The following is a 14,505-nucleotide window of genomic DNA, read 5'->3' on the forward strand; positions in this document are numbered from 1 at the left end:
TACTATATGCATTTGCACAATCTTTTACTCTTTCTCTTCCCTGTCTATAAATAAGGATGTTACTCTTTGCTTTATCAACACAGGAAGGTTGAAAATGCAAAGTAAAAAACAAACGAACAAACAAACTCATTGACGTTGAGTCCTATCCGACTCATAGTGACTCCTTCTTGGGTTTCCGAGGCAGTATCACTACAGAGTAGATTGCCCAATCGTCCTTCCAAGGAGTGACTGATGGGTTTGAACTGCCAGCCTTCTGGTTAGCAGGCAAATACCTTAAGCAATATGCCACGAGAGCTCCTTTAAAGTAATAAAGTCTCATGTAAATGGCAGCATAGTGATTAAGACCCCAAATGCAAAAGATGGCTCTAGCCAGATGCAGACTAGTCAGTCACACCATGGGGAGAGGGAGGATGATCAGAAAAGCATTCTGTACCCAACGAAATTCCCCTCTGCATTTCCCTCTGCTCTGCCAAAAAGAAAAAAGGACCGAGAAGAAACAAAGCAGCAGATGCTGAAAAACTTCCCAGTGGCTCCCCATGCTGGTGAGATAAAGTCCAAGCACGTGTTAGGAAGGGAAACAGGACAGTGTGAAACTTGAACTCATGACCTCTGGATTTAGACTGGGTGGGTTAACACCTGGGTGGACAAGTGTAACTTTGGGCAGATTCTTTCACTTTTTCCTATGGTTATTTCCTCACCTGTAGAATGGCTTTGTGGAAATTATAAGCGGGACAGTGGATGCAATCTACAGGTGCTTATAGAAACATTTGTGTAATGTCCATCATTTTCCAGTTGCATATCCTGACATTACACTCCATTTGGAAGGAATTACACACCATCCTCAGTACATGTTCTTTATCATCTCTTGGCCTTTGTATAAGCTGTTCTCCCTGGTGAAATCTTTATCATCCCTCAAGACTTCACTCAGTTGTCACCTCCCTCCGAGGTGAAGCATTCTGAATTCTCCTTTGACTAGTTGTTAACTAGTAGTTCACTTTTGAAGGATTTACTAGTTTTTTCCTTCTTTTATCCAAGCTACTTAGTGATGGACCCAGCACTTCCCTAGTGTACTTTGCAGATTAGAAACACCAGATTGCCCCTACTACTTCTCCCTATTCCTATATTGATCTCAAAACTGCATCTCTGCCAGTGTCTTTTCCACCTCACAGTACCTGCCTAACTTTTGTTTTACCTTCATGATTCAGCTCAGGCATCATTTCCCATCAGAGAAAACATTTCCAGTTTCTACAACTGGGCTCAGGAGCTCCGGTAGCATAGTGCCTAAAGCACCTGATTACCAACCAGAAGGCTGGCAGTTCAAACCTACCAGTCACTCCTCAGAAGGAAGGTTGGACAATCTACTTCCACAGTGACACTGCCTCGGAAACCCAAGGAGGGGTCACTATGAGTCAGGTCCGATCAACGGCACATACCACCACCACAGTTGGGCTCATATGCTCTGCTCTGCACTCACAATCCTTCATGTGTACATTAGCACTTACCTTTTTTTTATCAAAATGTTTGTCTGTCCCTGTCATGATACTAAATTCTTCTTGGCAGTTATGGATAATGTTATGAACATTCATGTCTACACAAGTTTTTGTATACACGTATGCTTCCATTTCTCTTAGGTACATACATAGGCGTGGAATTGCTGGATCATATGTTAACTCTAGGAGCTCTGGTAGCATAAGTGGCTAAGGCACTGGTTCAAACCCACCAGCCACTCCTCGGAAGGAAGGTTGGGCATTCCTATTTCTGTAGTGATACTGCCTCAGAAACCCAAGGAGGGGTTGCTATGAGTCGGGCCGACTCGATGGCAAATAACAACAACAACAACATGTTAACTCTAAAGGAGCTGTGGTGGTGTAGTGTGAACATATTCAGCTGCTGCCCAAAAGGTCAGTGGTTCAAACCCACCAGCCACTCCACAGGAGAAAGATGGGATAATATGCTTCTATAAAGATTTACAGCCTTGGAAATCTATGGGGCAATTCTATTCTGTCCTGTAGGGTCACTATGAGTCAGAATCGACTTGATGACATCGGTGGAATAGTGGGTAGTGCAACTCTATGATTAAACTGTTGAGGAACTGATTGTTCTTCAAAGCTTCAGCCTCATCTTCTATTCACATTAGCAGTATGTGATGGACCCAGTTTCTCCACATCCTCATGAGCACGTGTATTATCTTTGATTACTGCCATCATCATCTGTATGGGTTTGGTTTTGGTTGTTTCCCTAATGACTAATAATGTTGAGCAACTCTCCATGTGCTTACTAAGTCACCCATATATATACTTCTTCTTATAACTTACAGTTTAAAACAAATGTTACTTTAAAGAAAAAAATGAAATTTATAATAAACATAGAGGCCAAAACAAGGTCTGAGACTGTCCTACTCCAATCAGGCTAAACTCACCAGGGGCAAACCTGTAGTTCAGCAAAGTCAGATTTATTGACTCATTTCGACAAGGAGAACTGCATATCAGAGAATAATGTGTGTCTCACCAAGGAGAAAGACAAGTATTATAGGACTGGAGAGAAAGATGGCGGTTAGCTGAAATGTAAATGGGAGTGTTGATACCATCAAAGGGATACAGAGTTGCATGAAAAGGGTCAGCATCAGCTCTGGACTGTGAAGTGGACCCAGGGTTCGGTTTCCTTGGAAACTACTGTTCTGGTTACCTAGTGCTGCTCTGACTGGAATATACCATAAAAGGGATGGCTTGAACAAACAGGAAGTTTATTCTCTTACAGTTCGGGAGGCTAAAAGTCCAAGCTTAAAATGCCAGCTTCTAGGGGCTGTGTGAAAGCCCCTTGACCTTGGGCTTCAGCTCTGCCTCTTGCTCCCGGTCCACTGAAGCTAGAGGCATCTCTTCACTCAGGCAGTTACTGGCTGCTGAGGCTAACAAGCCCAGGGTCGACAAATAAAATGGCACAGTCCCGATGTTACCAAACCACATGGCAGGCCATTAATTCAAGTCCATTGTAAGTCCCAAGGTCAGCAGAGCATGGCAGGCGGCTGAACAACAACACAGCTACATGCAGGGTCCAAGGGTGCCCTACACTAGAGACGGTTCCCCAAGGCTTCTCCTTATATACAGGAAGCAGACCACATCCGTAAGGCAGCTTACCCAGCTGCTCACAGTAGATTCTACCATGGAGTTGATTATCAGTCTCATCATAGGGAATATTATACCCAGCTGCCTAGTCACTCAACCAGGCCTAGCCAAGTTGACAAACTGAACTACCACAACTACAAAGTTAGGATGTGGGATGCTGTCAGAAACCCTTTACTGGAACAGGACACCTAGGCTGGAAGTCAAGGCAGCTTCTGTGTCATGGTGACTGGGATCCTCTGAACAAGACTGTCAAGTGTCACTTTTCGTTTAGATAGGAACCTAGGGGACAGTGAGCTTATGTTAAGTGGCGGAGGAACATTAGAAAGGAGGGTTGGAATCATGTAATCAGTGTTACTGAGTCATACACTTAGACACTGCTACATTGGGGCATGTTGTGCTGTGTATATTCTCAACAAAGTACATTTCTTTAAAAGGTGTAATGCTTCATTCTTACTAATGTGGTTTTAAACACCAAACTTTCTGAAGCTTATGATTTTAGAGAACAAGTTTCTGAGAGTGAAAGAGGAAAAAGTTGTCACCCAGAGAAGGGGTGGGGGTCATTCTGACACTTTACGGCTGGATATGTTCTTGGGAGAAATACTATTGCCAATTAACTTTGCAGCTGATTTTACCTGTGTCTGTTTATCTGTGATGAACATCAGGGCAGCTTTTATACCTTCCTCGTCTGAGCTAATACTTATTTCCCAAGATAAATCCACAGGTGCTTGGACCATTTCTGGAGGCTTGGCTGTCAGGATCATCAAAATCACTTAAAAACGAACAATGAGTTGGGAGCTAAGGACTGGCTGGAAGTATCACTTTATTAGGCATAAACATGGGTTGCCTACACTAATAACACTTAATGACACTCCTTATTATTCCAGATACTTCGTTAATTTGTGGTGTGGTAAAAACATTGCCATTTCTTTTCTTTAGTTCTTTTTTTCTTGGGCACACAGGAAGGCCACATTTCTTTCTTTATATATTTTATTGTGGTTCAGGTCAAAGTTTACAGAGCAAATTAGTTTCCCATTCAGTAATTTATACACAGACTGTTCTGGGATATGAATTGCAATCTCAAAGCCTTATTTCTTGACGTTCCTTGCAGTTAGGTGATTAAGTTCGGAAGATCTGAGCAGATGTGAGTCAGCCATTTCCAGGCCTAGCCTTACGAACATTTCTACCCTCCTCCAGCGCAATCTTGGAGACCATGCGTTCTGGATGGCATCGCTACAAGGTGGAGGGGCACTGACCAACATCAAAGGAGTTCATGTAGGCAAAAAATAAACTTTTATCTTTGAGTCTCAGGTTTGGGGGCTTATTTGTTATCGCAGCATAGCCTCACCTTCTGGGTGAATGCAGTCAGTCCCACTCTCCTAGATTTCTCTTTCAATACCTGTGAGCAGGAGTCACATATCTCCCATAAAATATGAGATGTCAGGCCATACAGCACTGGCCCAGCAAAGACTTCAGGCATTCATCTGGCCACATGAAGTCTGAACTCTAAGGCACTTGACTGCTAACCAGAAGGCTGGTGGTTCAAACCCACCAGCCACTCCTTAGAAGGAAGGTTGGGCAATCTACTTCCATAGTGATACCGCCTATTCTGGTTACCTAGTGCCGCTCTGACAAGAATATACCACAAATGGGATGGCCTTAACAAACAGGAGTTTATTCTCACAATTTGGAGGCTTTAAGTCCAAGTTCAAAATGCCAGGCTCTAGGGGCTGAGTGAAAGCCCCTCAACCTTGGGGTCCAGCTCTGCCTCCTGCTCCCGGCCCATTGGAGTTAGAGTTTTCTTCACTCAGACAGCTGCTGGCTGCTGAGGCTGAGAAGCCCCAAGGTTGACAAGTAAAAAGACACAGTCCTGATGTTACCAAACCACACAGCAGGTCATTAACTTAAGTCCATTTTAAGTCCCAAGGTCGGCAGAGCATAGCAGGCTGCTGAGCAATGACAGGGCTACACCAGGGTCCAAGTGTGCCATAGATTAGAGACCATTCTAAGGCTTCTCCTTACATACAGGAAGCAGACCATATCCCAAAGGCAGCTGACCACATCCCAAAGGCAGCTACTCAGCTGCTTGTGGTAGATCCCACCATGGAGTTGATTACAGGTCTCATCTTAGGGAAAAACTACCACCAGCTGCCCAGCCACTCAACCAGGCCCGCCAAGTTGACACATAAACATAACTACCACACCACCTCAGAAACCCAAGGAGGGGTTGTTATGAGTCGGGGTCGACTTGATGCACATAACAACATCTCTTCACAGACCCTCTGCCGCTTCCAGCTCTATGGCAGACCCTTACCGCACACTCGCTCACTGAACCAATCACCATTTCCCTTCTTTCTGTTCTCTTCAAATGGCTCAAAATGAGCAAAGCATAAGAAGAAACATAAATGGCGGCTGTTTCACCTTGGACCCGCAGCATCTGAACACAGCAGGGGCAGGGATGTCCTCCCCCGCTTACCATTTGGGGCATAGGTTTGGGAAACTAACTTGGACTTGGAAACTTCTAGTAAGGTATCAAGCCTAGTGTCCAAACCCAAAGACCTGGGAGTTATCACTCCTTTGTCATCCTTCAGTCAATAGATTAACAAATCCTGTTAATTCTAACTCTCTTCCATTTTGCCTTGTCTTCCCCACTCCTGCTGCTTCTTCCTCTCTTTAGGCTTTTATCTTCTCTCACCTTGACTATCTCAATAGGTAACTGATTGTCTCACCCCTTCAGAGACCCTTCTGCCCTGCCTATCCCTCAACTGTGATTGTGACTTCCTCCCGGTGCATTCTTGTGGCAGACCCTCCCTGACCTGGCTCCTGCTTACTTCCCTCACTATATTTTCCACCATTCCTCACAAAACCCCACATCAAACTGTTATCATTCTGGGAGTATGACCTGAGCTGTTTCCACCTCCATAGGTCTGTACATAGATGTTCTCTCTGCCTTAAATGCCATTCCATATCTCAGAGAACTCCTACTCAGCCTTCAAAACCCACCTCAAACATCCTTCATCTTGTGAAGCCTTCCCTGATGCTCTTGGGCTGCCACCCAGGCAGAGGTGACCACCTCCCCTTCGAGGCCACAACCATGCCTGAACCAACCCCTACTAGTGGACACGCTGCCAGCATCTACTTTTGTGGATGTCTCCTCTGCTAGACTGTGAGCAACCATGGCCCCCAAGGACAGAGTAGGTGCTCTGGGACTTGTTAACAGAGCAACATGCGAGTGCGCAAACGAACAGGAGTTAAAAAAAAAAAAAAGAGTTGGGCTGTCAGATGAGCATGAAGGATCTTCTAATCTTCCCAGCCAGTGACAAACAAAGTGTTTGTGTCTCTGGAACGTGACCTAACTGGCAGAATGGAAGAACTGAATTCATCACAAGAAGAAATTCAGTCAATCTATACATGTTCAAGTTTTATTACAAAGTATGATGGGCAGAAAATACGGTACTTCTTATACAGGAGGCTGAAACAGAATGAAAGGGTGAAAATTAGGTTTAATGTACTTAGGAAGCAAGAAATCAAGTCATAGCTCTAACACTCCACTTTCAGGAGCCTTTGAAGTAGCCTTCAATGGAGATTCCCCATCACGGTTTCACGGCACAGTGTTAAACTTTATTACAAGCCCTGCCTGTGTACAATCAGTCCTGTGAAAAGAATATTTAAAAAAGAAAATTGGTTACAGTACAGTTCTGCAAGGTGTAGCTTCCTCTCCACTTGACCATGGGATGCCTTAAAACCTACAGCAGAGCATGAAAGTTTAAATATATAACAAGAAAGTAAGTTCAGATACATTAGTCTAAAGGGGACAGAAATTGATTGGCTACAGCTTAACATTTCAGAGAATTAAGAAATGTCCATTTTCTACACAAGGGTTTATACAATCATGCTACAAAGTCACACTCAGGGAAGGGGGAGGGAAATCATTGACAGAGTGGGTCATAAAATACACAGGACCCCAAACAAATGATTCATACTCAACGAAAGCAATTCAGAGCTTCAGCTCAGCAAGTTTCGTGTCACACTGTACACCATGGGCAACCCAGGTGAGAGCGCTTCTTTTAAATAGTAGAGATCACAAGTTCGTATTCATCAGGTTGTCCCAAGGAGGGTACGTTTTCCAGCTGTTATATAGACCGCCAACATCTTTCTTCTTGAGTTTAAACTTTCTTTAGCTTAATTGTTTCTGGTTTGACACACCAGTCCAAGCCTCTTTGGAAAGGCACCTGCATGTTTCCATATTTTAAAAATAACATCCAGAAAGCAGCCTGAGAGGACCTGTCCCATCCCAGGTGGCCACACACTGACTTTTACCAGTAGCAGCAATGACAACTGTGGGAGGAAGAGGGTGGGCAAGGCTCCGCGACCGACAGACGACACTCAGTAGCCGGCCCAGCCAGTAGAGGAGACGACTCTTTGAGAGCCGGCCTAGGATTCACAGTGACTTTGCTCAGCTCAGCTGTGCTCCCAGGGGAAAACTCCATTCCAGTGCACAGCACGGCCCTCCCTGCTTAACCTGGAGCAGAGACAGGGGCAAGTCTGCTTCCAGACCTCTGCTTTAACGGCGCCCCCGATCTCAAGCTTCCACATTCTCAGACCAAGGAAGGTGGTGGTGGGGGCACTTTCCTCTCGTGTCTGGTAAACCCTGCAGTTCCTACTTGTCTTTACAGCCTAGGGGTTCAAGGCCCAGGCTGCAGTGGGGAGAAAGCTCTACACTGAGGGGAGTGGGGCGATAAGGGGAAAAGAAGAGAAAGAGGAGGAGTAGTCAGCACGGCCATTTCCAACCTCTGCTTCTTCTGCTCAGTATTAAGCCAAGTAGGGCCATCACCTAAACAGTCCCAGGACTCAAAACCTAGCACGCTACCAAACCACCTACAGCTGCACCACTGTAGGAAGGGGGTCCCTTTTCCTGAGCTGCTGCCATGTCCCCCAGTCACCCAGTGACATGGATGCCCAGTTAATGGTCTAGGAAGGCTGGCCCAAGCTGAGGGCAGTCTCACTCCAAAGCCAGGCAATGGGGTCTGAATGTGCTCCCACCTCAGACCATTACTGCCTTCTCAACTGTGCTCTTTTGAGTTGAAGACACACTTACCATTGATTTTCTCCCACATCCTAAGTTTCCTCCTAAAAATTAAGTCTTAACAACCATAAAAATCTTGCTCATTTTCTCCCAATCCTCCCAAATCTTAGCCAGCTTGCTGAGAGCCAATCCTGCCTGGTTCAGATGAGCAATTCTCACTTAGGTATCAAATATCTTACCTCTTCAAGTCCCAGCTTGAGGGCAATGCCCTCCCTCAAGGAGGTTCAAACTCTCCTGCACCCCGGGGGTGGGGGTGGGGGTGGTGTGTGTGTGTGTGTGTGTGTGTGTGTGTGTGTGTGTGTAGCGGGGAGAGGCTAATTTACTCAGTGGCTCCACCTCTCCTCAGAGCAGACCAGGAAAACAGAAAGGCAGCTTTGGACCAAGGAAGTCAAAGGGGCTCTGGGCTCCACCAGGCCCAGCCAGGGCCCAGCAGGGCCACCTCACGGCCTTTCTAATATAGTCCTAACTAACTGCTGCTCCTTCACCTCCAGGATCCATAGCCTCCTGCTCATGCTGTCAACCTGATAAATAAAAGACCTGCTTCTAAAACTCCAATAGACCTGGGTTCCTGGCAGCATAGCAGGCCAGAGGCTTCTAAGCCCTGAAAACATAGAAATCCCCTCCTCCGCCATGAGGTCGCCTGGCCTGTGGAGGAGAGGAGAGGGAAGGGAAGAGGGCTGGGACTTCCAAACAGCAGCAAGTGGAGTACCTGTGTCTGTTCAGGGAGGCCAGGAGTCTCACCTGGGCCCCAGGTGGGAAGGCAGAATCACCGGAGCTGCGAGGATCACAGACCAGGCAGGGAAAAACCCAACCACCAGAATTTGTGCGTTTCCATATCTACTCTAATTACTATTACTGACTCCTTTTTCCCCAGGTGCTTTTGGCTTCCAGTGGACAAATCTCACCGTTCAGACCAGTTTTCACTGCAGATCAGGAAAGGACTCACAGCCATCAGGTTGCCCCGGCAGGACTGGACCCTTTGAGCACGCTGATGGCCATTTCAGACCCTTTTCCACAGGAGGGAACTGACAGCCTCCTAAAGCAAGCAACCATCAACTCAGGCTTGTCATCCTTGAGAATGGACCCTGTAACCATGATCAAAAACAACTAAAAGCTGAGGAGGGTATTGACAAGGAACCGCTCACTTTACATCTCCAAATGAGCCTGAAGAAATCCAACGGAAAATACAGGAGAGCTGACCTGAAGCAGGATGGTTAGTCGGAGATCCCAACATCACAAGAAAGTAAAAAGGTACAAGGAGAAACACCTTGACTTTTTTAAAAAAGAGCCTATTTCTTTGGAACAAGCCCCTGTATAGTAAAGTAAAGAGCTGTGACTTTGGGGTACAAATACATCTGCTTCTGAAAAGGGCGGGCCAAGCAAAAGAGCTTAAGTGCCCAGAAGAATGGAGTGAACTGCTTTGTTTCTCAAGAGCTGCTGAGAGCCTAAGTGGACAAAACCATTGGCCTGACTTTCCTCATCTTGAGTAAGTCACTCAGAGGGTCTTAGACATCTCCTAGTACTTGGCAGAGCTAAGCAAACTACCCCTGTCCCCACCCACTGCTTCCCAAACTGCCCCTAAGACTGACTTAACAGGAGAATCACACATAAGCCTCCTCCAACCAACTCAGTCATGTAACGGAAACAGACAACTGCAGCAGCTTAGAAGGTGAATACTGCTTAGAACCTAAATGGGGCAGCGGGGAGGAGGAATGTTGACCATGTGAGCAGAGCTCTTCACTGGCAGACCCTGGGGTCCATGACTCTTTCCTGTTTACCTACTTACTTGGTAACTTGGGATCATCACAACTAAGGAACCCATTCCTTACGAGAGCTGAGTCTCCCCCACTCTAATGGGGATCTTGTTCAGAGTGAGAAGCACAGACTGTGTACCTCTCAGGCAGGACTCTCACCTCAGAACACTCCGTCCACAGAGTGGCCAATATTCCACAAGTCAAGTCACAGTCAATGGGAAGAAGAGAAATGCCTAACTTCAGCTTATAAGTCATTCTTGCCAATCATTCAAGACGGAAAATGCATGGCCTGGGGTTTATAGTTTGAGGAAAAACAGACTGTGAAACTCTGGACTGAAAATATGCTCCACACTCAGCTTTCCTGAAGCCATTCCCTCTAATGATGCACTCCAGCCAGTCCACCTCAGCTCAAACGCAGAGTTCCTAAGGGGTTGAACAGAGGTACGGCAGAGTGTAACAGAGGACATCCAACATCTTTTGGAGCCCAAATGCCCTTGAGATGAGCCAGGATGGGAAAAGGCGTGAGGAGCAGGCCGACTTCAGAGCACCAAGGTGGTTTGAGACTCTAGTCAGGAAAAAACCACTCAGGCAGTGATTCAAGAAGGCAAACTGCTCATGGGGTTAGGGCCCAGCGCCAGCTCCAGGCACTGGGGGAAGAGAAGAGGGTGCTGATGGGGAGAAGTATGCCACAAAGGAAGAAACCAGGGAGAGTAAAATTCCTTTCATAAAAAAATCATCCTGGTAGATAAAAAATATACAAAGTTGAAATTTGTTAAAAGACATTGCTAGGAGGAGGAAAGACAGCTTCTTAATTGGTATCTGTTCCCACGTAAGTGCTGACACGGACAGACAAGGACAAGGACAGGGCACGGCCTGCTGCCCAGGGCAGCAGACAGAGACCTAGGGCCGAGGAAGGCGAGCACAGCCAGTGCCAGTGACGCTCGTGGACACAACAGGTGACACCCTGTTTTCTCGCAAATAATATGCACCTTCTACATTTGTTTCCCAGCTACTCCCTACCTCCTGCCCAGAAGAATTTCTGTAAAGGCGCTATGCTAATTTCTTTTTATTTTCATACCAACATGTGAAAAAACAAACAAACAGACATAGCTGTGCTTCCGAAAATATCTCCCTGGGGGAGCGAACAGTTGGCAAACATAGAAGATGTGTTATTTGCGAAAGACACAGTACACAGAAAGTTTTACTTGAGGAGCCAGAGGAGAAGAGGGAAGGAGAGGAAATCTTCCAACTCGGCCCTGGGGCTGAGGAGGTGCCACCCAGCCCTGAGTCCGGCCCAGAGACCAACGGGGTGACTGGCCAGGTACTCCTAGAGCAGCTTCTGGTACCAGTGGGTGCAAAGCAACGAAAGACATACTGGCCTCTGGAAAAGTGTCTTCTTACTTTCGGGGTGGAGCAGAGGCGGGCAGCACAGCACCCCTGCCTCACTGGCCTGGCAGCACCAGCACTACACACGGAGGATCTCCAGGCAGTTGTTGTAGCAGATGGCGATCCAGTCTGGCTGGGTCGATGCCCACTGGACGTTGTTGATCTCTCCCTCAGCTGTGTAGGCCAGGATAGGGTCCTCGATGGCCCGGGGCATTTGCTGAATGTCCCAGATGAGCGCCTGATGGTCGTCCGCTAGTGATAAAGAAGAGCAGCAAGCAAGGTCACCCCTCGGGCAGTGAGGACCAGGACCCCTGCATCTGGGGGCTGAGGCACAGTTTACAAAGCATTTGCTCACCTAAACCCGAGAGGGAGGTTTTAAGTCCTCATTTATAGATGAGGAAACTGAGGTTCAGACCTGTTAAGGCACTTGTCCAAAACCACACAGCCATGCAACTAGCGAGGGGCAGAGCCTGTGCTCACATCTAGGCCACTGACTCCATGTTCCAGGGTTCCATTCTCTGCACCAGGGCTATGACGTTACAATGGGACATAGGAGTCAACTTGCCTCTGGGTCAGAAATCAGGAAAGGACAACAGGATAAAAACAATCCCCAAAAAGATATCATTGCAACCACTTAAAATCTCTGAATAAAAATCTATCTTTGATGAGTCAATTTTAATGTGTAGTTTGTTTTCTTTTTCCTGTTTTAAGACATTTATTCTTCAATGCAGTGTTATATAGATGACTGAGATAAATAAAAGTGTTGTGTGGAATTATGCTATTAAAACACTTCTTTTCCAAGAAAAGGGCTATGCTATATATAAGTACATAAATAAATTAAAAAAAATGAGAACTGTGGTAATATTGGGAAGGCAAGGCTATGGATTATTTAATGTAACCATGGTATATTTATAATCAAATTAATCTTGATTTAAAAGAATAATAATAATAATAAAAAGACAATGGACCTCAGGGTGATAGTGTCCCCCATCCATCAGCCTATCCTGATGTGAAAGCCTGTCTCTGATACAAAAGGGATCTGAAAACACTAGATCCTAAAAGGTCAGGCTAACCGTGGGTAACGCTGGCCTTCTGCCAAGGCAACACACCACCTCAGCAAGGTGTGATATATCCTCCTTCTGGAACAATCTGTGTCAAAGGAGATCTGGCCACTGTTTTAAATGCTCAGCACCTGGAGACCACTAAGGTCCTTTTCCTCAACACTCACCAAGCACGAGCTTCAGCAACACCCTCCATGACTGTGCCTCAATACAGGTGCAACACACAGCCCAGCAGGAAACCAGGCTGAGGGAGGTGGCCAGAAGCAGGAGCAGGAAGTGGGCTTCTTGGGGCCCAGTGCTGCTCCACACACAGGATGACTCCCTTCTTTTTTCCCTCTCACCCCTCACTATCCACACCCTCAAAGAAAAGGAGGACAGTAACAAACTGCTAACCAGAAGGCAGGCAGTTCAAACCCACCAGTCACTCCTCAGAAGGAAGGTTGGGCAATCTACTTCTGTAGTGATACTGCCTCGGAAACCCAAAGAGGGGCTGCTATGAGTCGGGTCTGACTCAAAGGCACATGACAATAACGAAGTTAGACCACAGCCTGAGGTATAGAAGACGGCAGCTGGTCCCCTAACTGCTCTGTCATGGAACATTCAGGCATGAGCAGAGGGCCCCAGACATGGAAACCAACATGCCTTTTAATTCATGCTAAAATGGCAGAAGGCTGCCACACTCCATTGCTTCTTTGGCTGCATAACGAACAAAGAAATGAAGAGGCTACCGAGTCACGAGAGGAAAATGTGCTAGGTAGAACCGAAAAAGGAGAACACCATAGGCACTGAGTACAAGTTTATCTGCGTACAAGAGAGAGAGATTTTCACGTTTGTGTGTGTGTGCGTGTATACACAGGAAAAGGGATGGAAGGAGACACAGCTGTTGTGAGAGGTCACCTACAGAGACTGGAGTGAGGCGGGAGTGGGAGAGGGAGGGGAAAAAATGACTTGCACCTTCCTATTCTCTATGTTGTTGTTGTTAATGTGCCATCGATAGTGACCCCTCCTTGGGTTTCCACTACGGAAGTAGATTGTATCACTACGGAAGTAGATTGTATCACTACGGAAGTAGATTGTATCACTACGGAAGTAGATTGTCCCATCTTCCTTCCGAGGAGTCTGGTGGGTTTGAACCGCCAGCCTTCTGGTTAGCAGTCAAGTGCCATAGGCACTATGCTACCAGAGCTCCTCCTATTCTCTACACCTCTGCGTTATTTTCACATGTAATACGACATTATCTCTAGAATGAAAATACAGTAGTGACTACAGTATTCCGAGGGGCATTCTCTTTGGTTTGGCATACACTGATCTCCAGGTCACACTCCCCCGGGTGGACAGGGCTATGCAGTGTCCTTCAAGACAGCCAGTACTCACTGTAGGTTCACTACAGTGAACCCTGAAAAGGCCCAGGAAGAGGTCAGTCTAGGCAGTCCCAAAGACCCCATTACATTCAGGAGGGGCCTCCTGTGCCCATTTTCCTGGATCTGAGTCCCTGTGCCAACCTGGCTTTCAGGGAGTATATGAGGCACGATGCAAACAAGAGTCCACAGCATGATGCAAAACAGTACGTGGAGGACACTCGCTCAGGGTACAAGGCCTTCTGGAAACCTGGACTGCTTCAATGTCATAAGTGGGTTCCCAATTGAGTCACTTTATGTAAAATTCTCAAATTGCCCTTGGAAAACAGTAAGGATTACAATTCTAAGGAGACGCAAGTCGTCAGTCTCTTACCCCTCCCTGCTACACACACACACCCACATCATTACCTGCAGTACAAATGTGGCAGGAAGAATGTGGGGCCCAAGCAATGCCATTGACACATGCTCGGTGGTTGTTTAACCTGGCGACAGGTGTGCAGGGAACTCGGACATCCAGGATCACCACCTGCAGAAATAACAAGTAAAAGGCCCAGGAAATTTCAGTGTGTAACAGAAAAACAAAAAAGCACACTATACAAGAAAAGTATTTTTTTAGGGATATGGAAAAAATGATCACTAACTTTACATGGAAAGGAAAGAGACCTCGGATAAGCAAAGCACTACTGAAGAAGAAAAACAAAGTAGGAGGTCTCACATTGCTGGATCTCAAAACCTACTATA

The 14,505-nt window shown here is 46.4% G+C and overlaps 1 protein-coding gene across 1 annotated transcript in view; it reads right to left on the minus strand.

The window, feature by feature from the left end:
• Window positions 1–11,424: 11,424 nt before the first annotated feature.
• Window positions 11,425–14,505, minus strand: part of DCAF7 (DDB1 and CUL4 associated factor 7) — a 36,716-nt gene continuing 33,635 nt past the window's right edge. Inside the window, exons 6-7 of the mRNA XM_007959743.2 lie at window positions 14,173–14,290; window positions 11,425–11,597 (exon numbers count right to left, since the gene is read on the minus strand). Of these exons, the coding sequence (XP_007957934.1) occupies window positions 11,425–11,597; window positions 14,173–14,290 (291 nt within the window). The remainder of the gene's footprint in view (window positions 11,598–14,172; window positions 14,291–14,505) is intronic.

The sequence above is a fragment of the Orycteropus afer genome, unplaced genomic scaffold, assembly GCF_000298275.1.
Source record: "Orycteropus afer afer isolate SDZICR_OR568_19922 unplaced genomic scaffold, OryAfe1.0 scaffold00018, whole genome shotgun sequence".
Lineage (NCBI taxonomy): Eukaryota > Metazoa > Chordata > Mammalia > Tubulidentata > Orycteropodidae > Orycteropus > Orycteropus afer.